The 21684-nt window shown below is 51.1% G+C and overlaps 1 protein-coding gene across 1 annotated transcript; it reads right to left on the reverse strand.

The window, feature by feature from the left end:
* Positions 1-1242: 1242 nt before the first annotated feature.
* ACKR3 (atypical chemokine receptor 3) lies at positions 1243-13662 on the reverse strand. The gene is made up of 2 exons (XM_004001768.5): positions 13584-13662; positions 1243-3055 (listed from the first exon to the last, which is right to left on the reverse strand). Exon 2 carries the CDS (start codon positions 3027-3029, stop codon positions 1941-1943), a length of 1089 nt encoding a protein of 362 aa, XP_004001817.1. The 5' UTR covers positions 3030-3055; positions 13584-13662; the 3' UTR covers positions 1243-1940.
* Positions 13663-21684: the final 8022 nt, after the last annotated feature.

A 21684-nucleotide genomic window follows, 5' to 3' on the forward strand; every position in this document is an offset into this window, starting at 1 on the left:
CTGCTAAGTCAATTCAGTCGTGTCTGACTCTGTGTGACCCCATAGACGGCAGCCCATCAGGCTCCCCCGTCCCTGGGATTCTCCAGGCAAGAACACTGGATGGGGTGCTATTTCCTTGTCCAATGCCTAGAGAATCCCATAGACAGAGGGGCCTGGCGGACTAGTCTGTGGGGTTGCAGAGAGCCAGATACGACTTAGGGACTAAACCACAAGGCGCACGTGGACCTGAGAACTTTTATGGGTATCAAGATGTTTAAAATAATATGTAAGCTGGGTTTCACAACTCAGCCCTAAGACCTCTGAGAAGGGAGAGCCCTCCTGCAGTAGGTTGGAAGCAGGGCCTGGGGGGCTGTCTGCTGTGGAAACCGCCATACCCAGGGTATTTTCCTATAGTGGGGGCAGCCCCCAGGTTCCCAGGTGAGCCTGAAGTCCCAGTCCGGGTCCACCTTTGTGTTGGCAAAAGCTCTCTCTGTTCATCAGTGCCATCCGGGGGAAGGGGTGGGGGACCTCATCGGGAAGCCACACCCTCCTCTGGGTTCCTGCCCAGACACGCCCACCAAGCCCATGCCGCTCCTGTGGCCCGTGTAGACGGTAGGGGCTTCCTGAGAGAGCTCTTCCTGACCACTAGCAAGGTGGGTTAATTTGGTGACAGCACAGGCCAGGATTGTACTTATTGCATGGCCTGAAGGACAGGCTCATGGATAGATTATTGTTAAAATGAAGTCTGTCTTGACCAGAGAAAAAGAAAGGACTTAAACCTCAGAGCCTCAGCAGGGAAGGTTCAAGCCCTGGTGGATACGAGGGTGAGTTCCAGGCCCTACACCCTTTTGGGCAGACAGCAAACCGGGAGTTTTTTTTTACCAATTTTGCATTGACAGGTGCACCTACCAACCAGATCCCCTCCCTTACACACAGGCAGAAATTAAAAAAATTAAACCACAACACTCGCACTCAGATGTGTCTCCTTTCATATCATTTCATCCACGTCAACCTCCTGGGCTTAGCTTTTCTGACAGTATTCCTTTCTTTAAACATATTTATTAGGTTGATCACCTATGTTGTAAATATTTGTATATTATCATCAAACATGCCGCCTGAATGCCAAACATGCTTTGAAAACTGAGATCCGAACACCTTTTTTTAGGAAAAAAAAAATCTTTATTAAAAAAAAAATAACTTACAAATGGAAAGAACTCTCTGGAATACAAGGGTTTGTTTTGTGTGCCGTGTTACAGACTGGGATAGTGTCACTGCATTTATTTTTAATGTCACTTTACAATAATATTAATGTCACAAACTGCATTACAGAGCAGTTTTTGTTCCGTATCCCAGACCGGCCCAAAGCACCACACAGATATAAAACTATTGTAAATAAAACATTTCAGCCAAGACTGGCATATATATTTATTTTTATATATATATATATATTTATATAGCAAGAGGCTTTCAAAACAGCTAACAATTAATGTCATCCTTAGTCAAAACGGAAGTCAAGCTAACCTCAGAACTACAACACTGAGTACATGTCAGCATGGATCCTCCCATACGATATTTAAAATATAAACTTTCAAATACATTGAGAGGGTACATCGAGAGTGAGAAAAATAGTCTTAAGATTTAAATACAAATCCCCATTATAAAACCTTCAGGCAGCACAGAAAAGTCCTATGTTACAGAAGTGCAGGCAAGCCTGTCCCGAAGCTGGTGTGACGAGCGGCGGGGGCTTGTCACAGGGGCCCCGCGAGGGCCCCGCTGGGCCGAGAGCGAGAAAGGAGCCAGAGGGACACAGGCTGGCCCTCTCCATGCCAACGAGGGTCACCAAGCCCGAAGCCACTCGGCTTTCCTCCAGAAAACCAGGCGGCCCGGCGGGTCCCCTCGGGGGAGCCCCCACGCACAGGTCCAGAAGCCGTGCACAGGTCCAGAGGCCGCACGGGAAGCCATCACTTGGCATTCTGCTCCAAAGCGGAGTACTCCGTCTCCGACACGCGGGAGGCGTCGATGAGCTTGGTGAGGCCCGTTTTGGCCGAGTACTTGAAGATGAAGGCCTTCATCAGCTCGTACCGGTAGTTGCGGTTGATGAAGCTGTAGAGCACGGGGTTGACGCAGCAGTGCACCAGCGACAGGCACTGCGTGACGTGCAGCGCCGTGAAGAGGAAGGCCTCCAGCTGGCAGGTGAAGGGGATGTAGTGCAGGATGGAGAAGATGTCGAGCAGCACCACCAGGTGGTAGGGCAGCCAGCACACCAGGAAGACCACCACGTAGGAGAGGATGATCTTCCGGCTGCTCTGCTTCTCCTGGTCGCTGGAGGAGGCGATGGCGCGGGCCAGCAGGAAGTAGAAGACAGCGATGACGGAGAAAGGGATGGCGAAGCCCAGCACCACGGAGACCAGCTCCATGCTGATGAGCCACTCCTTGACGCTGTGCTCGGGGTAGAAGGCCCGGCAGTAGGTCTCGTTGTTGGAGGCGGACGTCACGGTCTTCAGGTAGTAGGTGTCGGGCAGGGACACGCCAAAGGCCAGCAGCCACACCAGGACGCACACGGCGCGGCGCACCAGCCTCTTCTTGCGGCCGGAGGTGCTGGCGAAGTAGGCGACGGACAGGTAGCGGTCCACGCTCATGCAGGTGAGGAAGAAGATGCTGCCAAAGAGGTTGATGGAGAAGATGAGGTGGGTGACCTTGCACGTGAGCTCGCCCATGGGCCACTGGTTGTGCTGCACGAGGCTGACCACCCAGACGGGGATGGTAACCACCACCCACAGGTCGGCGATGGCCAGGTTCAGGATGTAGCAGTGGGTGTCGTAGCCCGTGGTCTTGGCCTGGATGTTCACCCAGACCACCACGGAGTTGGCGATCATGCCGATCACAAAGATGAAGATGTAGACAAAGGACAGCGTGTACAGCAGGACGCTCTTGTTGGGGACGTGGCCGCACTGCAGGGTATCCACCGCGATGCAGTCGCTGCCATTGCAGGGCCAGCTGATGTCGGAGAAGTTCCCCGGCTCCGAGTAGTCCAAGAGATGCAGATCCATGGTGTCGAGGGCAGCGGTCCAACGGCCTGTGCGCAAAAGCAAATACAGCTTTAAAAGATGCAAGAGAAGAATGGATCCCTTAGCAAACGCTCCAGGCCTGTAAAGCGCTTTCCCAGCACCCCCGTCTGCTCAGCGGTTTCACGGCAGCTCCCAGGTAACTTTGCAAAGAAAGGAGAGAACAAAACTGACCGCGACAGAATCTGCAAGACAAAACACACCCACGTTCTAAAACCACGTGAATCCGTCTCTCTCAAAGAGTGAAAGTGTTTGCTTCCTCTGTCTTTGCAGGACTGTGTTCTCCAGAGGTCACCAGATTGGGCGGTGCCCCGGATATGAAACTGACACATTCTGGGGAGTCAGAGGGCCATCAGGCAGCTGAGGCTCAGCCCAGAGGTGCCTGTGGCCAGCTCGCTTTCCCCTGCAGACAGCGGAGGCATTTCACCCACGTACCCAAGAGCAGGGGCTGGATCTGTTCCCTGTACTGGTGAGTAACAAGCGTCCTGCTCGGCCGTGTCGGGCTGCCTGTGGTTTGCAGACCCCTGGAGGTGTGGACAGTGTGTGGCCGCCCCACAGTTTCACTGCACCCCCATCCACAGTCTCCAACTTTGCCATGTGATTCACAACTCAGAGCCACCAACCGGCCATCTCCAAATGTGGCCATTGCCTGGTTTTCCATCTTTTATTTGTCCAACTGCTTTGAAAGCAACTGGTACCAAGACCCAAAGCTGTGTCTTGGAGGGGCTGGCTTTTCCTAATGGTCTTCCCTGCTGATCTGGCGTGAGGTCAACACTCTCGACTGGCACCATCTTAACGCCCAGAAGAATCCAGCCTGAGCCGTTACTGTGCCTGGGGATGACGGCCCAGGAACATCAGCTCCAAGAGCTGCCCAGGGCTGTCTTCTCCTGCTGACTCGCCCACCTGAAGGCTCTGAAGCCCCCTCACCACCACCCTGGGTGGACAGCCTCACTGCGTCCCCACAGGAAGGGGCTGTAAAACGAAACCACTTGGCCCAAGGGTGCCCTGCTGGGCGTTACTGTCTAGAGTAGGGAGTCTGTTCCTCCCTTGTCACAGGTAAGAACTGACTGCAAGCCAAGCTTATTTGCCAAGTTCATCTAAACTGGACTCCAGGCCACACACAAGAGGTCCTGCAGGATGGGGAAGTATGGTCCCTGAGTCGGGGCCTAGCGACCGGGCTAACAGTCCACAGGGACCCAGGTGGGAGAGCACCCCTCTGGTGACCAGACCATCCTGGGCTGGGATTCAGGCTCCTCCCTCATTAGTGCTTCATGTGAGTCTAGTTAACCCATCATCTGCCACTGCTTTCTCAGCGCACCAGCCCCCATCTCCCAGGGCTACCTAAGAACTCAAGGGCTGAGGACAGAATCTAACAGACAGAAGCTCAACACTGCATCCTCCCCCTCTCTTGACCTATCAAAAAGCACAGACTCGCTTACTTCTTGCTCCACATTCAAAACTGACCAAGTGGCTAAGTGGTCAATGTCCCGCCCTGGGAGCGGGGAGAGGCAGGAGCTGCCTGCAGACAGCGAGCCGATGCCTTACCTCCAGGGGAAATGAGCAGACGCCCCAGAAGTGAGGCCATGCACCTGGTGCCACCCAGGGCCACCTCAGCCTCCAGACTCACAGCTGTGGACCTGCCCTAGGACCACAGGTATGGAGATGGCCCTCAGCTGTTGTCTGTTCACCTCTGTGAGCGGCAAGTGGCTGCTGGTTCCCCTCCAGGTGACCTGACCAGGCCTCAGTGTCCCCTTTTGCTGCTGGACACAGCTGGACCTCCGAGGAGGAGGTGGTGGAGCCACAGGGCCCGAGGCCAGGAAACCTGGTGGTCCTCAGAGCCTCCCCCCGTCACTAGGAGGACACTCAGGTCCTGGGACCACCAACTTGTTGCAAAACACAACCAGAGGGCATGTATGGAAAATCAGCAAGGTCAAGTTGAAGTGAAATGAAGTGAAGGTCGCTGAGTCATGTCTGACTCTTTGCAACCCCATGGACTACACAGTCCAGGGCATTCTCCAGGCCAGGATGCTGGAGTGGGTGGCCTTTCCCTTCTCCAGGTGATCTTCCCAACCCAGGGATTGAACTGAGGTCTCCCATATTGCAGGTGGATTCTTTGCCAGCTGAGCCACCAGGGAAACCCAAGGTCGAGTTAGGACAAATAAACTCATCCTCCTAAGAGACTGTGGAAGACGCAGCTGGAGGACCCCAAGTGGACACGGACGCACAGCACACGCCTCTGAGAGGCCTGGACTGGCCTCAGGGTGGGCAGCCACCTCCAGACCCTGCTTCCAAGGTCTTCCTGGCCCTCTCGCCACCCTGGGCCACTAAGCAGCCAGGAACTGATGGTGCCCGCTGCACCCCCGACTTCAGGAGAGAGGGAGGGGAGCACTTGGGCTTGGCTTTCCTGCGTGGCTCTAAGGTGTGACCCCCTTTTTTTCCCATCTCCTTAAAATGAAACACATCCACAGCTAAGCGTCGTTTCCGATTTGGCCCAGCCACCTCATTCTTTCTGGAGCTGTTAGTAATTGCGCTCTGCTCCTTCGGGAGAAGCATAGACACCTCCCAGCCTGGGGGGCGCTTCTGACCTTCCGGTGTCATATTTTCTTGTCTTTTCGTACTGTTCATGGGGTTCTCACAGCAAGAATACTGGAATGATCTGCCCTTCCCTTCTCCAGTGGACGTTTTGCCAGAACTCTTCATTGTGACCCGTCCATCTCGGGTGATAGACTCGCGGCTCATAGCTTCACTGAGTAACACAAGCCCCTTCGCCACGACCAGGCTGTGATCCATGAAACACGCTTTCAGCAGGGCATGGGGCTTCCCTAAGGCCTCGTGGTAACGGTAGCGCTAGTGGTAAGGAGCCTTCTGCCAGCGCAGGAGACAGAAGAGACATGGGCTCAGTCCCCAGGTCAGGAAGACTCCCTGGAGGAGGAAATGGCAACCCAACTCCAGGATTCTTGCCTGGAAAACCCCACAGACAGAGGAGCCTGGAGGGCTGCAGCCCGTGGGGTTGCAGAGTCTGTGCGACTGAGCGACTAACACTTTCACTTTAGCTTATAAAGCACTTTCAGCCCATGACCTCATCTGACCCGGGTTCCTGCAGAACTCAGCCGGAGGACGAGCCGCTGCCCCACAGAGGCAGGCAGAGTGGGGCTGGGCCCTGGCTAGGGGTCCTTTCCTCTGCCCAACCTAGCACAGCCCTACCAGGCCTCCACAGACGCAGCCAGAATCCCTGGGGTCTGTGCCGTGCACGGGGGCTCGAGAAAAAGGAAGCCTGACCGAGATGCTATGCCCCTACCTCCGTCTTCCCCCCAAGGAGTCATCCAGCTCACTGGACACGCTGCGCCCCCCAGCTCCCAGGTGGAGGGGCACGGCTCAGTGTGGACGGAGGGACTCATGGGTGCAGGAGGCCTACAGGAATCACCAGGAGTCTGTGTCCCTCCAGGGCCCACATCTCCCGCACAGCAGACCGTCCACGCTCACGCCTCTGAGCCTGGGCCAGCCCTCGGTGTCCCCCGGGCCACAGCCAAGGCAGGGAAGGGCTCAGGGACCCCATCGGGTCCTTAGGTTTCTGGTCTCTGGACAATGAAAGCCCAACTCAATGATCACTCGTCCTCTGGGACCAGAAGGTGACTTAAGAGTTGGTCCACTGCCACCCCGCTCCCGCCACTCGCAGTCGCCCTGTTTCCTCTTGGGCAGTGTGGGGAATCTTCCAGGAGGGGCTGGGGGAACAGCAGAGGCTGGGGGAACAGCAGAGGCTGGGGCGGGGGGGGGGGGCTCCATGCTGGAGCTTGAAAGCCAGCTGGCCCACCGATCATCCACCACCAATCACTGACCAGCCACCAGCCCAGGAGATGAGCCAGAGGCCTACGCCGTGCCCACTGGCCTTCTTCCAGGGAGCCCACTGGCCCCTCCCCTCCCAGGGCAGAGGCTCCAGGGGTCCAGAGAAGGAAGGGAGGCCGCGAGAGAGGAGCTGTGCACACATGGAGTGCAGCAATCCAGCCCCTGCAGATGCGAACGGGAAGCCAAAGCGGGGGGAAATGCCACAGGAGAGCACAGCCCACGTCACCTGTCATTTTTCACCTGTTCTGTTTTGGAAACAAATGAGGGCTCATTCCAGAAAAAGAGAATAGTATCATAAAAAGACCTCTGCCAGGTCACGTCGAATGCAATCAGTGGGCCTCTGAGCGTGTGTTCAGGAGGCCCGAGGCTAACCATGGGTGGTCCCCGCGCCTAAGACAACAAACCTCCTAAGTCACTGTCTTAGATTTTAACAGGTGATGCTCTCAAGACCCTGACCTGAACAAAGATGTGATCCAGCAACTGCAGAACGTCTACCCAGGCCCCTGGCTCCCCAAGGCCCGGCCAAACCTGAGGGAGAAGGGTTGAGGAATGCATCCCAGCAGTTCCCTGAGGCCACTCAAACCCCTGAGACCCTTCACCAGAGTCTCCACTTGCCCCCAGGAAAAGCGAGGGCCCATCCCATGCAACTGGAGGGCTCACTGCCTATGCCAACTGGGAAGCATGGGCCGTGATCCTCGTGTACACGGTGACATCTCCAGGCCATGTGGCCAGTCTGTGATGGCAGGAAGGGCAGTGGTGAGGCTGAAGATCCCAGGGCCTGAAGCTGACTCCCAAGTCCACGTGGACCAGAACCCCTCTGCTGCAATAAGCCAGCAGTTCCGTTCCCATCAGCTTGGGCCAGAGCTCAGGCGGGACCTTTGGGTGACAGTCACACCTGCCCACCAGCTGCGTCCCTGGGGGTCAGAGCCCCCACCAGGGAGGGCAGGAGAATGAGAGATGACTTCTGACACAGGTTAATAACATCTGCGTAAAGAGTCCTCATGGAAGGAAAGCAACAGGGCTTGGGATGAAAGATTCTTTCAGGTCTTTGATCTCACAAGCTCACACATTCCTTCTCAAAATAAATATTCCCAAGATGCAAGGATGTTTATTGAAGCACTATTTATATATCAGCAAAAAATGGTGGCAACGTAAATGTCGATCCATAAAGGACTGCGAACCACTGTCTGGAATATAATACAGCTGTACAAAGAAAGGGGGTGCTTTTATGAGCATGCAAAGTTACACATATATACATGCCCCCAAAAAACAAGAATTACGAGCATTTTTATAGGTACATGTATGTGCATAAGGGGCTTCCCAGGTGGCACTAGTGGTAAGAACCTGCCTGCCAAGGCAGGAGACGCAAAAGATGCGGGTTCAGTCCCTAAGACAGGAAGATCCCCTGGAGGAGGGCACGGCAACCCACCCCAGTCTTCTTGCCTGGAGAACCCCATGGACACAGGAGCCTGGCAGGCTATGTACGGTCCATGGGGTCACAAAGAGTCGGACACGACTGAAGTGACTGGGCACACACCCATCTGTGTGTAAAAGCATGGGGAAAGATCTGCAGTGAGTATAAAACTGGGCTGGAAGTGCGGGATGAGAGGACAAAGGCGGGATCTCAGCTTTCACCCCACACACTTCTGTGTGATCTGAAACTCGGCATCAGGAGTTATGGAAATTTTACTAGAGGGACGAATGTCCCACAGAACAATGGCAGTTTGTGGTCCATTTTTTCTAGACCAGAGGGACCCCACTGAAAACAAAGCAGTAATCAGCATCACTTCTTTTTCGTTCCCTTTTTTCCCAATGGATACTGGTTTCTCTCACCGAGCTCCCTCTATAGGGATCACTTCCTGAAGATTCTGGGTCCAACATCTGCACCCAGAGAGCATCACACTTCCACCTCAGGAAGCAGATTTTCCTATGGCCTGCAGGATGGAGAACCAGCGTCTGTCCACCTTGTCATCCCACCCCCCAACCCCACACTGGCATCTGTAAGAGACTCATCTACCACTCGTCCCCATTTGCTAGAAGGGAGATGTCCCCTCGTCTCTCAGGCTTATTATTCATCAATCGACGTTCCTTGGTGACCACAGCTCCAAGCGGCCCGACACATTCAGCTGCCCCCAGTGGTCTCCCTGCGCACACCCGGCAAGCTGAAGGCAAAGCCAGAATGAGACATCTCCAAGTTCAGAGTCCGTGGGCTGGTGCTTTGGCCTGCAAGGAACATGTCTTTCCACTGGACCACAGTCGCTCCCTGCAGGACACAGACGGCCCCACGTTCAGGTACCCAGCCGGAGTTCCCCAACAGTGCCTTCAGCACACGTGCAAAGTCCAGTCACAGACCTGGAGCGCCCTTCCTGGCCAGCCGGGTAGGCCCTCCTCTCCCCATTTACGCCTCTAGTGCCCCCACCTTCTGCCAGCCAGGCCTATACCTCTACTCTGTGTCTCTGGCTGTGCCCTTGTCTCCCCTCCTTCCTCCTCAAGCCCCCACCCCCACGATGTCATACTGCCTGTATACAGGGCAGCCAGCAATGGCGCCTGGACAAAGCACATGTTCAATGAATTCATAATCAATGAATCAGCAGTGAATCAAGCTCCCAAGACCAGAAATGTGAGATTATCAACGGAAAGAGGAGCCCCGAGGAGACTATTCCGGAACCCTCCCTTGAGCTAAGTCTCACCTGTTTCTATGCCCCTCCCAATGTTTATGAAGCCCCTTCTGTGAGAGGCACTGCTCTGGGGCAATAACAGACCAGAATCATCACTCCACACCCACCCCCGGGAACCTGCCAGCTGACCGAGAGGGTTGGGAAGGTGGGAAGGCAGTGTGGACGCCACTGGAGCATGGAGAGGGACTTCCCTCCAGTGACCGATGGGGACCCCCCAGAAAAAAGTGGGTGCTGGGGTGGTCAGTGATGTGCTACCAGAGGGTCACCAAACCTGGCTGAGCCTGTCCATGGGGAGCCGCCATGGTCTTAAGCAGGGGCCTCGCTTTGGGGCAGAAAAGGCTTTTGAGGGAGGAGGCAGCAGGCCTGCAGGAGAAGCCGGGTGCTTGTCAGGCCCAGGTGCAGTGCAGAGAAGGTGGCGTGGGCCGGGCCACCCAGGGCACTGACTCGGCGCCGAGGGGACCCGGGGCTCTCCAGGACCTGTGCCCGCTGGCGACCTTCTTCACTGGCTTTTCTGCAACTGGGGCTCAACTCATGTCCTCCCAGGGTGGAATTTCACGGAGCAGCTCAGTGTTGTCCCACCACGATCACCCAGCCTGGCTAACCTCACCACTGGGCACCTGGAAACTGAGGCCAGACAGGCAGCGGGACCAGAAACTCAGGGGTGTGGCTGAAACCAACTCTGTTCACCCTCCCTACTCCCCAGGGACTCTCCAGGGGGACGCAGAAGCAGGTCTCCTGCGAAAGCCCAGACCTTTCCACTCCAGGAGCGCAATTTATATACGAAGACCTGCATTATTCCTTTCTCTTTTTTTTTCAAATTAATTAATTTATTTTAACTGGAGGCTAATCACAATATTGTGGTGTTTTTGCCAAACATCGACATGAATCAGCCACGGGTATACATGTGTCCCCCCATCCCCCTCCCTACCTCATCCCTCTGGGTTGTCCCAGAGCACCAGTTCTAAAAGTCCTTAGGAAACTGCACAGCTCTGGGGTTTGTTTCATTTCTTATCAATCCTCCATTAAATCTACGGGGATGTCCAGGCAAGTTTCGGCCCAGGCTTGAGAGGCCACCTGCTAGGACTGAGAGCAGAATGGGGGCAGGGGGGCAGTCTGTCTCCCCCTACCCCATGTCAAACAAGCAGAACAATGACATCCTGCCTGCTGTTATTTTTCACAAGTAAAGCACTGCTCTGAGTTGTTTGAGAGAGAGAGAAAAATCCAAACCCTAATCCAGATAGAGGCCATCTATTTCCAGAGTCCTCAGACACATTTCACATGGATACCCGGGGAGAACTGGGGGAAAGAGAAGGAACCCCACATCCAGAAACCTGATCTGTCCTATTGTGCTCAGCGGCCCGACTGGGAAGCGGCACAGGACCCAGGAGGGCAGACCCAGAGGTTCCCACGGCACAAAGGCTGCCGTCTGGGCTGGCGGGTGTAACCAGAGCCCTAATTCCCACCCAGCTTAGAAGCAGGACGAACGGTGGGGGGTCAGCCAGCCTAGGACAACCCCAAACCCTGGGCTACACACAGTGGGATTCCCATCTTAGACTTAAAACTAGGAGAAGACGTGACAGAGGTTTCCTGGACCATAAGAGAGCTGGGAGGTGTTGGCCATCTGGCTGGCCCTGCCCCCTTTATCTGTCCCCTGCCCGTGGGCACCACCTGAGGGGGTCTCAGCCCCTCCACCTCGGAACAAAAAGCAGAGTCAGCTTCCAAATCTGCTTAGGGCTCCGCAAAATTTTCACTATGAAAATACGCAACTCTCTCATCGCTTGAAGAACCAAGCAACAGCGTATGTTTTTTTTTTCCAGTTCTAAGCTGAGTTGATTCTTGTGTAACCAAAAGATTCCAGCAGCAAACCATTAAGTATTCAAAATCAGAGAACTGCCCCGTTTTTTCTCTTTCCTTTTTTTCTGCTTGCTTTCACTTTAATAAAACATATGTCTCCCAGAGCTATAATTTCCTGAACTTTAGAAACACTTGACATGACACACAAATTTCCACCTACACACACGCAATTTGTCTGGAAGCCCTTCTAAAACTATTTCTGTTCCTGAATAAAAACCAAGTTCCATGGTTGCCTGGATGAAAAATACAAATACTTTCTAGCCCAAAATTCCACTCGTGTTCTGCAGAATCACTGAGAACATCACAAGTCCTAAAACCTTTAAGGTTTTTTCCTTCTCCTGGTTACCCTTAGGGTTCATAGAATGACCCTCTTTCAGTCTCAGGTTTGAGTAACCAATTTCCCTGGTGTCTCCTGGAAAACACGAGCCTCTCTCTTTGCCTGGAGTGATCAGACAAAAAGCCACTGTTCCTGATTAAGTAAGGGTTTTTTTTTTGTTTTGGGTTTGGTTTTTTTTTTCCATCCAGAAAGACTATACTTTGCCTGTTCTGGACCTGATTAGAAACCATAATACCTTCTCCAGTCTCTCAAGACTAGCTGCTAATATGGGATAACCTCGGAAGTCCTGACTCAGTTAAGCATCTGCATGCTGCCTACACTGTACCTTCCAGAACTTTTAAAAAATGACAACTGCAATGCATACCCTTTTAAAAAATCAGATGAGCAGCAAAACACAGCAGCAAGTCTCAATTTTCTTTTGCTTTTCCACCCAAATCCTGTGCAACCCTCCTCCCCCACCCTCATCTCCAGGAGCTTAGGGCACGGAGCTCTACAGTTGGTGCACACTGGAGTGTTTATGGCAGAGACTGGGGAAAAAAAGAGCAAATTGTTTCCAAGCTAGAGCTCCCCATGTGCAACTCTGCTTTAGAAAAAGGCTCTGCATCTGGGGAAGCTCAAGGGCTGATGAAAGAAGGGCAAGCAGTTTATCCATTTAAAATCTATGGAAAGTGAAGCGCAGACACCAGCCGCCTCCACTTGCCTTTCTAGGAGAGCCTATTTGATCTCCGCATTTCCCTGGAATAAATAAAGCGACACAAAGGCAGCATCTGCCCGTTTAAAGAGAAAAGAAAAAGTTACCACATTGAGACTCTGCAGAATGAATGTTTCAAGAGATGTCAGGGCATCAAATACCTTCAAAGGGCTGTAAACCATTTGGGGTGGGGGGGGCTCTTCTACGTCTGGAAAACGTAATGATCCTGGTGTGAGCAAATGAATTGAGGGAAAGAAAGAAAGAGAAAGAAAAAGGGAGACAGGCAGTCTGACTTTTACAGCTTCTCATTCTCCCTGGAACTTCCAAGTCTTGGCTAACCACCCAAGCCTGACCTCACTGCAGAGTTTTGAGTCACTCCTCAGATCTTCATGCAGGCGAACAAAATCGAACAAAATTCATGTTTTTTACTTCAAGAGTACAATCACAGTGCAAAATCCTAGACTTGTGTGTGTGCCTTTTTTGTTTTTTTTCCAACTGTAGTCAGATTTAACACCTTCTGAGAGAACAGCAAATAGTCAGATTAAGAAGGATGTAGTGGAGAGGCAAGAGGGCCGGGCTGTATTTAACATGCACTATTATAGCTTCCGGATTTACAGGCTCTGGTAATCCTCCAGCGCAGTGAATTCAAACCCATTCTGGACCCACAAAGACTCTCAGCCCAGTCTTCTTCTCCGCTGGAGGACGCCTCTTCGTAACGGGCACATCTTTCTGGAATTACACGTTTAGTGCCAGTTGTTTCCCCAGTGGAGAGGCAGAAGAGAAACCAGGCAGGCAGCGGTGCTAAGCTGACCCCTATGCCAGCTTTGAGCAAGCGGGATGGAGTCTGCCTGCAGATGAACCTCAGACTCCTCAGTCCAACAGACACACACAGAGAGCGCCTTCCACCTCAGAAAACAGCCCTTGTTGACTTTCTGCAGCCCACGGGAAGCCCCGAGTTAGCAGGCGCACTTCGCAAGGCAACACGCCGCCTGGGCTTTCGGAAACAAGACCTGCGGACTCGCCAGCACCCATCAGAGCTTATTAGAAAGAAGAGCTCTGGAAAAAGACCACTGCGCTTAAGAGCAGACCCCTGCCCGCCGTCCGCACGCCCTGCGGACCCAGCAGCGTTTCCTTACCTGGGCGCTGGGCTCCTGCGGCTTGCCTTCTGGGTTCCGGCGCTCGGTGCCTTAGGGCTGAGCAGTTCGCAGAAGTGTGAGCTTTCTGGGGCTTCAGACTCGCGTTATATACACTGCGGGCGGGCGGCCTCTAGATGGCAGCTTTGTAACCGGCATCTGCTGCTTCCTTTCCCGGGCCCCCTCCCCCTCCATCCCTCCGCCCTGGCCACCCACCCTCCGTGCGCGCGCGCGCGCGCGCACACACACACACATGCTTACATGCACGCACACACTTGCAGGCGTGCGCGCACCCTCACCCCTCTGGTAAACCCCAATCTGTAGTTTCCGGCCAAGCTCTCGCACACAAGCATACTCTGGGGAAATCCCAGCCTGCCTTCATTTGCAGAGTCTAATGAAGCTACAAGGTCCAGACCCTAGGTGGAGGGGGCAGATGCGTCAGCAGAAGAAACACCGGCAAAGAAACCCCAGCGCTTTGCCAAATCATCAAATATTTATCTGGGTCTAAGGGATATCTTTAATAATCCCATTAACAACAAGAATTCCTTTGAATGCATCTTAGCTCTAGGGAAGACTTTGTTCCCAAGACAAATTGCTCTGAACTTCTGAACTTCAGTGTTGATTTATTAAGCCTGGATTGTCTTTGTTAATTCCTGCAAAACAGAAGCAACAGTTTTGGAAGGGGAGCAATGAATCTGTACCACATCGTACTACCCCCAAAGGAGGGGACGGAACATTTGTAATAGATTTTATTTAGATTCTTTTATTTGTAAATCTTGAAAGTCTGGTGAAAATAACGTTCTGAACCACCTACCTAGTGCCAGACACACATTAGAGGTATCAGACCTGTCTTTTGATAATGTCCTGTTCGGAGGTTAATTTAGCAAATATTTATTTTTATTATTGACACGTACATTCTTATCTAGAAGTGGAGGGCTGAAGTTCTGTCCATGGGGGAATTAGACCTAAAAATGTGCTTCACATAATAATCACCTCTACTGCCCTATTTTAGATAAATCAAGGGTAAGACAAGGACTTGAACTTTCACTTTTAAAGCCATGCTGACTGAGCTTTTCCCCCAGAGTAAGGTGCTGTTCTGCAGCTTCTGCTTTGCTTTCTGCCTCCTGGTGGTAGTTCCGTGGCTCAAGTCACTGTATGCAGGCACCCAGTCCTCTCCTCTCCCTCTCCCCAGCCCAAACTTTCTGAGGTTCTTTTTATACCTCCACTAAAAATACCAGCAGACGGCCAAATGCCGAGTCTGGAGAACTGGGAGGTCAAACTCTTAGGCAGCCAGAAGGCCTCCGTGTTGCAGAAAGCCCTCAACAAAAGAAACATTTTGTTTAGATGAAACTTCACTGGCACAGTGAAATCACTCCAAAATACGAGCTAAGAGCACACCTGCTCCGGGAGGCTCTCAGAGGGGGTTTGCCCACCCTGTCCCTGCTCATCAGGTCGCTGTCCTTAACAGCTAGCAGGGACCTCCTTCCTGCCCTGTCTCCTGGGCACCCAAAGCCCCATCTCCGAGCTCCCAGGGTGAAAGTGACTGTGAAGTAAAACCGCAGGCCGGCGGGATGCACACACGCAGGATTTGGGGGAGTCTGTAAGTACACGCTCAGGACTTTCCTAGACCTGTTTTCTCCCGGCAGGTGACCCTGAGTGTGAGCCTGCCAGGACAGAGCTGCCCTCCTCTGGACAGCGACGCACAGGCTGACCTTCTATGTCTACGAACTTGATCTGTGCCTCAGTGAACGCGATTCTCCTTTGGCAGGTTCAAGGCAGGATGGGTTTGAGTCTGCTCTCAATTAGGCGTGCTGTGTTGAAAAGAAAGCAAGCCTCCTCGCAGAAAAACCAGTGCAACAGGATGCAGTTGCTAAAGCGGAGGAAGGAAAACGCAAACTAGATGTTAAAAAAAAAAAAAAAGAACCCACTTCAGATCAGACGCTGTGGGGCCTGTGCTCCCCGAGAGGGCTGGGCTGGCGCGCCTGGCTCCGCGTCCAGAGAAGGGCGAGGGGTGCAGGGATCCTGGTACCGGTTCGTGCAGAGCTGCGTGCGCCCACCCACCACCCTCCCAGGTCCGAGTACTCCCCGGCTGTCCCCACCCCCAGTCCTCTTGGAAAACCCAGTCCTGGGGGATTTGAGAGGGTAAGTAAGCCAGGTTTTGCAAGGGAACAGGAATCCATCACCCTGGGACCCAAAATGTCTCTTGGAACATTTGGAAGTCTGCCCTGCTGTTGGGAGGATTGTGTTTCTAATGGAGGGGTTAGTTGGGGAAGAATGGGTTTGCTTACCCCCATGGGAAACTCGGAGAGGCAGGAACGGGTCGCTGTGCCTAGGGTTGTCCAGAACTCATAGCTCCTTGACCCGTTCCTAGCCCTGACTACTCCATGCAGTGGCGTCGTGAAGGGGTGTTCAGCCAAGCCCCCCTTTCCCTGTCTGTAATCTGCACCTGGGATTTTAGACTCCCATAGAGCAGCTGTCCCCACTGAGCTCTGATTTGCCTGTGGCTGTGGCCCCATCCACCTCCTGCCTCGAAACCCCAGTGCCCTTTCAGAGGGATCCTGGAGGGCCAGAGCTGTGGCAGTCAGGGTAGGGGATTCGGGGGGCACAGTAGGATGGAGAGACGGTGGTCTCTGATGACTGCATACGTGGCCCACAGAGGCTCCCCTGCACCGTCGCCCGAGGGCCGAAGACTATCCTGGCCCCAGGGCAGGTCTTCCTTGTAACCTCAGCACATCATAGCAGGTGTTACGGATTCCTGGAACCAGCTAGAGGCTTGGCCTGGCGGGAGTCATCTCAGCCAGGGCTGGACATCCCCCCGAACCACAGATGCCAATGCCTGGCGTGGTGAGAGGACCTGGAAGGGAAGACAGAGCCCTGCCCTCAAGGGGATGGAGGTCCCAGGCTGGGCCCGGGTCCGATGGGTCTGATTTAGAGCCTGACTTGCACACCATGTCTCCTTAGGCATCTTATGTCTTTGGACACTTAGGTTCCTGTCTTTAAAGTGATTATAACAGAACCTTCTATTCTTGGCAGGTGCAGCTCAGGCTTAGGGTTTCCCTGGTAGCTCAGCCAGTAAAGAGTCTGCCTGCGATGCGGGAGACCCCTGTTTGATTCCTGGGTTGGGAGGATCCGCCGGAGAAGGGATAGGCTACCCACTCCAGTATTCTTGGCCTTTCCCAGTGGCTCAGCTGGTAAAGAATCCACCTGCAATGCAGGAGACCTGGGTTCGATCCCTGGGTTGGGAAGATCCCCTGGAGAAGGGAAAGGCTACCACTCCAGTATTCTGGCCTGGAGAATTCCACGGACTGTATAGCCCATGGGGTCACAAAGAGTTGCAAAAAGCCGCAACTGAGAGACTTTCACTGTCACTCTCAGGCTTAAAAGAAAAGGTTGGAGGCACCTTGTAGGTCCCAGAAAGGCTATTTCTCTCCTTCCTCGTCCTCTGGCCCTGGCCAAATTCTGGTGACACAGAGCACCGTTGAAGATATAAAACTAAAGCCTTGCAACATTTTATGAACTCTTCCTAAACTTTGCGCAATAACAGCTGTGAGTGTGTGACTTTTGCCCGTCTCTGTGCTAAGCGTTGCATTCTTTCAGTTAACCCCATCACAGCAGCCCTTAACCTAAAGTGTCTGTTTTTGTCCTGCTTTTGTAACTGAGGAAACTAAAGGCCTAGAGGAAGTGGGGAGCCTTCCCCTGGGCAGGTCATTGCCTGTGAAAAGAGGGAGATTCAGCCTGGTTTGCCCAGCTTTCTAGCACAGAAAGACATACTCTTAAAAGAAATGTAAAACCTGTACCAGGGTTCTAAAGGCAGACTCTTGGATGAGAATTCAGGGGGCTCTGATGTATTAAGGAACTGCTCCCAGAAGAGGCTGGTGAGTGCAGGGGGAAAGATAACCAGAGATACCATTTCTGACTAAGTCTCAACTGTAGCCTGATCCCTGATGTCTCTCTGAAGTCTAAATTGCACCCTAATTTGTGCCAAACCCCAGCAAGGAAGCTAGTTTTCCTGTCCTATATCCTTCAACCAGTGGATCTGGACTGCTGCATGCTGGGTCAGGGAATATAACCACAGATACTTCCCCTTCTCAACCTGTGTGTGCAAAGCTGCTCTAGGAAATCGATGTCAGCCTCTCATAGATTCGCCCAGTCTCAAGCCTGGGCAGTAAACCCACATTAAGGGTTCCAGGGGGGTACGCAGAACTAGAAAGGGGTCAAAGGGACCTGGGGCCAACACCACCAGCGTCCACTACACTTGGTCTGTGGGGCATATAATTTATCAGATTTGCCCCACATAGGAAAAAAGTCTTTAATCAAGACCTGGACCAGCTTGTTTCCACCTCAGGACCTTTGTCCCTGATGTTTTCTGTTCTTAAAATGCTATTTCCAGTAATTGTTATATGGCTGCCTTCTTCTCATTATCCTTTTCCAGGCTTAAATACAATTGCTTTAGAAACACATTCTCCACTCTAGCCAAAGAATCCCCCCATCCCAGTTACTCTCTTCATAATTCTGTTCTCTTCGTTAACACTTACTCACCACCCAAAGTCATCGTTTCGTGTTTGTCTTCTACCCGCTAGAGTGTAAATTCCTGCAAGAGCAAGAATGTGCCTGTTTTGTTTCAGTGCTGTGTTCTTGTGGGCACACTCGATGCTTGGCTCGTGGTGAGTGCTCATAAATATGACCTGAATAAACTCAGACAAATCTCACTTTCAAATTAGGGTTTTGCTCTCCTCCTGTTTTGCTCATCTTCTCCCTCGTAGACGTGGGGGATGGTGTTTAGGAAAGAGTCCAGGTTAAGGGTTTTGGGGAAACCTGAAACATTAACACTGAATCAGGAGCTTGAGATTAGCATATAAACATTACTATATATGAGATAGATAACCCACAAAGACCACTGTATAACACAGGGAACCATATTCAATATTTTGTAATGACCTATAAGGGAGAAGAATCTGAAAAAGAATATGTGTGTGTGTGTGTGTGTGTGTGTGTGTGTGTGTAAATTGCTCTACTGTATACCTTAAAGTGAAAGTGAAGTCGCTCAGTCCTGTCCGACTCTGTGCGACCCCATGGACTGCAGTCCGTCAGGCTCCGCCGTCCATGGGATTTTCCAGGCAAGAGTACTGGAGTGGGGTGCCATTGCCTTCTCCTTATACAAACATGATATTAGAAATCAAGTATATTTCAATTCTCAAGACTCTTGAGAGTCCCTTGGACTGCAAGCAGATCAAACCAGTCAACCCTAAAGGAAGTTCAGTTCAGTTCAGTTCAGTCGCTCAGTCGTGTCCGACTCTTTGCGACCCCATGAATCACAGCACACCAGGCCTCCCTGTCCATCACCAACTCCCGGAGTTCACTCAGACTCACGTTCATCGAGTCCGTGGTGCCATCCAGCCATCTCATCCTCGGTCGTCCCTTTCTCCTCCTGCCCCCAATCCCTCCCAGCATCAGAGTCTTTTCCAATGAGTCAACTCTCCGCACGTAAAGGAGGTTAATCCTGAATATTCACTAGAAGGACTGATGCTGAAACTGAAGCTCCAATACTTGGGCCACCTGATGCAAAGAGCCGAATCATTAGAAAAGACCCTGATGCTAGGAAGGATTGAGGCAGCATGAGAAGAGGATGACAGAGGATGAGATGGTTGGATGGCTTCACCAAATCAATCAACATGAGTCTGAGCAAGCTGCGGGAGACGGTGAAGGACAGGAAAGCCTGGTATGCTGCAGTCCACGGGATCGCAAAGAGTCGGACATGACTGAGCGACTGAATGAAAACAATACTTCATTTGAAAAAATATCAACCTTGCAAGTGGGCAAAAAGTGTGAGCAGGTGGATGCTTCACACAGAGGGATCTCCAGATGACCTAAACACTTGACGATAAGTGTACAACTTCCTTAGTCATCGGGAAAATGCAAACTAAAATAACGGGGCCAGACAACTGGACCCATCAGAAAGAATCAAATGACATGACTGAATGTTACCAAAGGCTGTGGAACCACCAGAATTCTCCCACACCCCTGCTTCTCAAACTCTGTGCGGTGAAAGACCAGCATCCTTTGCAGGCTCCAGTGCGTTGAAGACCAAAACGTGGTCCACTGAGAAGCACCAGGACAGAAGCCTGTGCCTGAGCCCCCTCAGGCAGGTGTGCTGACTGAAGTGTCCGTGTGCACTGTCACACAAGGCTGCCGACTGTGGATCCGTGTGCCATAGCTGTGGCACATTTCTAGAAGTTTCTAAATGCTCACTGTTGATTTCTGGACCTAACCCTTTGCAGACTAGCAGCAAGTAGCTCACAGCACACATGTCCAGTGACACACTCTACCCGGATGGTGGAGGTGCAAAATACCACAACCACTTTGGCGGGATTTGCTAAAATTAAACATATGTATACCCTGTGACCCAGAAGTTCCATTGCAACATATACACACACCTTAAAGGTGTTATACTGCAGCAAAAAAAAAATGCCAGAATGTTTATAACAGGACTATTTATAAGAACTCAAACTAGAAATAACCAGACAGCAGCCAAAAAGGATCTTGCAAACCTATATCCCTCATGAACATAAAAATCCTTTAAAAAGCAAATCAAATATAACAGTATAATATATCATGACTAAGTGGGGTTTATTCTTGAAATACAAGGCCAGTTAAACATTTCAAAATTTATAGAATTCACTAAATTAATAAAAAAGCATTTGAAAACCTTCAAAATCAACCAACTTTCAGCAATCTGGAAATGAAATGATCTTGATTTGATTTAATTTCTTAGTTTGATATAACCAATGTATACACTGGATATAGGGCATGTATGAATACTTAGTTAATATCATACTTAACTCTGAAAAATTGAATACCTTAACTGCATCTAAAATTAAAAACAAGCAAAGATACCCACTTTTACCATCTCCTTTCAACATTGTACTGGTTTCTGAGCTAGTCTCAATAAGGAAAAAAAGAAATAAAGGCAATGGATTGGAAAGAAAGTGAAAGTGAAGTTGCTCAGTCATGTCTCACTATTTGCGACCCCATGGACTGTAGCCTACCAGGCTTCTGCTTCCACAGGATTTTCCAAGCAAGAGTACTGGAGTGGGTTGCCATTGGAAAAAACATGTGAAATTTCTTTTATTGGCAGTTGACATGATTATTTACATAGAAAAAATCCTGATGAATCTACAAAATAAATTCAAGAACTAAACAGCCATGAGAGAAATTAAATGAAACCAAAGGGAATGGAGCCCGCCAGGCTCCTCTGTCCTTGGAATTCTCCAGCCAAGAATACTGGAGTGGGTTGCTATGCTCTCCTCAAAAATGAATGAGGAGGTAAAGCGTGTTCATGGATTGGGAGACTCCATGTTAATACATTAATTCTTCCTAAATTTGTGTGTAAACTCAATGTAGTCCTAATCAAAACCACAGAATATTCTTTGGCAGAATTAACAGGTTGATTTTCATATTTTAATGGTAATTGAAAAGACCTAAAAATATTTAAAACTAACTTGAAAGAACGTTGAAGAACTTATATTTTGTGATTTTATGGCTTAATATAAAGATACGTGATCAATCTGGTGTGGTTTTTGCAAATCTGGCTTAAAACTCCGGAATATTGGAGTGGGTTGCCATGTTCTCCTCCAGGGGATCTTCTTAACCTAGGGATAGAACCCAGGTCTCCCACATTGTAGACGGATACTTTACCAGCTGAGCCACCAGAGAAGCCCTGAGATTTTCATTAAATTTTACTGATTCTAAAAAGTTGAAGACTGTACATATTTGTTGTTGTTGTTCAGTTGCTAAGTCATGTCCAGCTCTTTGCTACAGCACGCCAGGCTTCCCTGTCATCCACTGTCTCCCAGAGTTTGCTCAAATTCATGTCCATTGAGTCAGTGATGCTGTCTAACCATCTCATCTTCTCCTGCCCCTTTCTCCTTTTGCCTTCAATCTTTTCCAGCATCAGAATCATATATATATATATATATATATATATATATATATACATTCAAAGGGATATTACTTATATAAGAATGGAAAGGACTTAAAGAAAAGTATATATTGTTTGTGGAACTATACAAAGAGCCTACACAGATGGAAGAATGACTATACAGCA

The sequence above is a fragment of the Ovis aries genome, chromosome 1 (assembly GCF_016772045.2).
Source record: "Ovis aries strain OAR_USU_Benz2616 breed Rambouillet chromosome 1, ARS-UI_Ramb_v3.0, whole genome shotgun sequence".
Taxonomy (NCBI): Eukaryota; Metazoa; Chordata; class Mammalia; order Artiodactyla; family Bovidae; genus Ovis; species Ovis aries.

Excerpts from the sequence above, each read along its gene's own strand:
- ACKR3 (XM_004001768.5), bottom strand. The coding sequence starts at position 3,029 with ATGGATCTGCATCTCTTGGACTACTCGGAGCCGGGGAACTTCTCCGAC.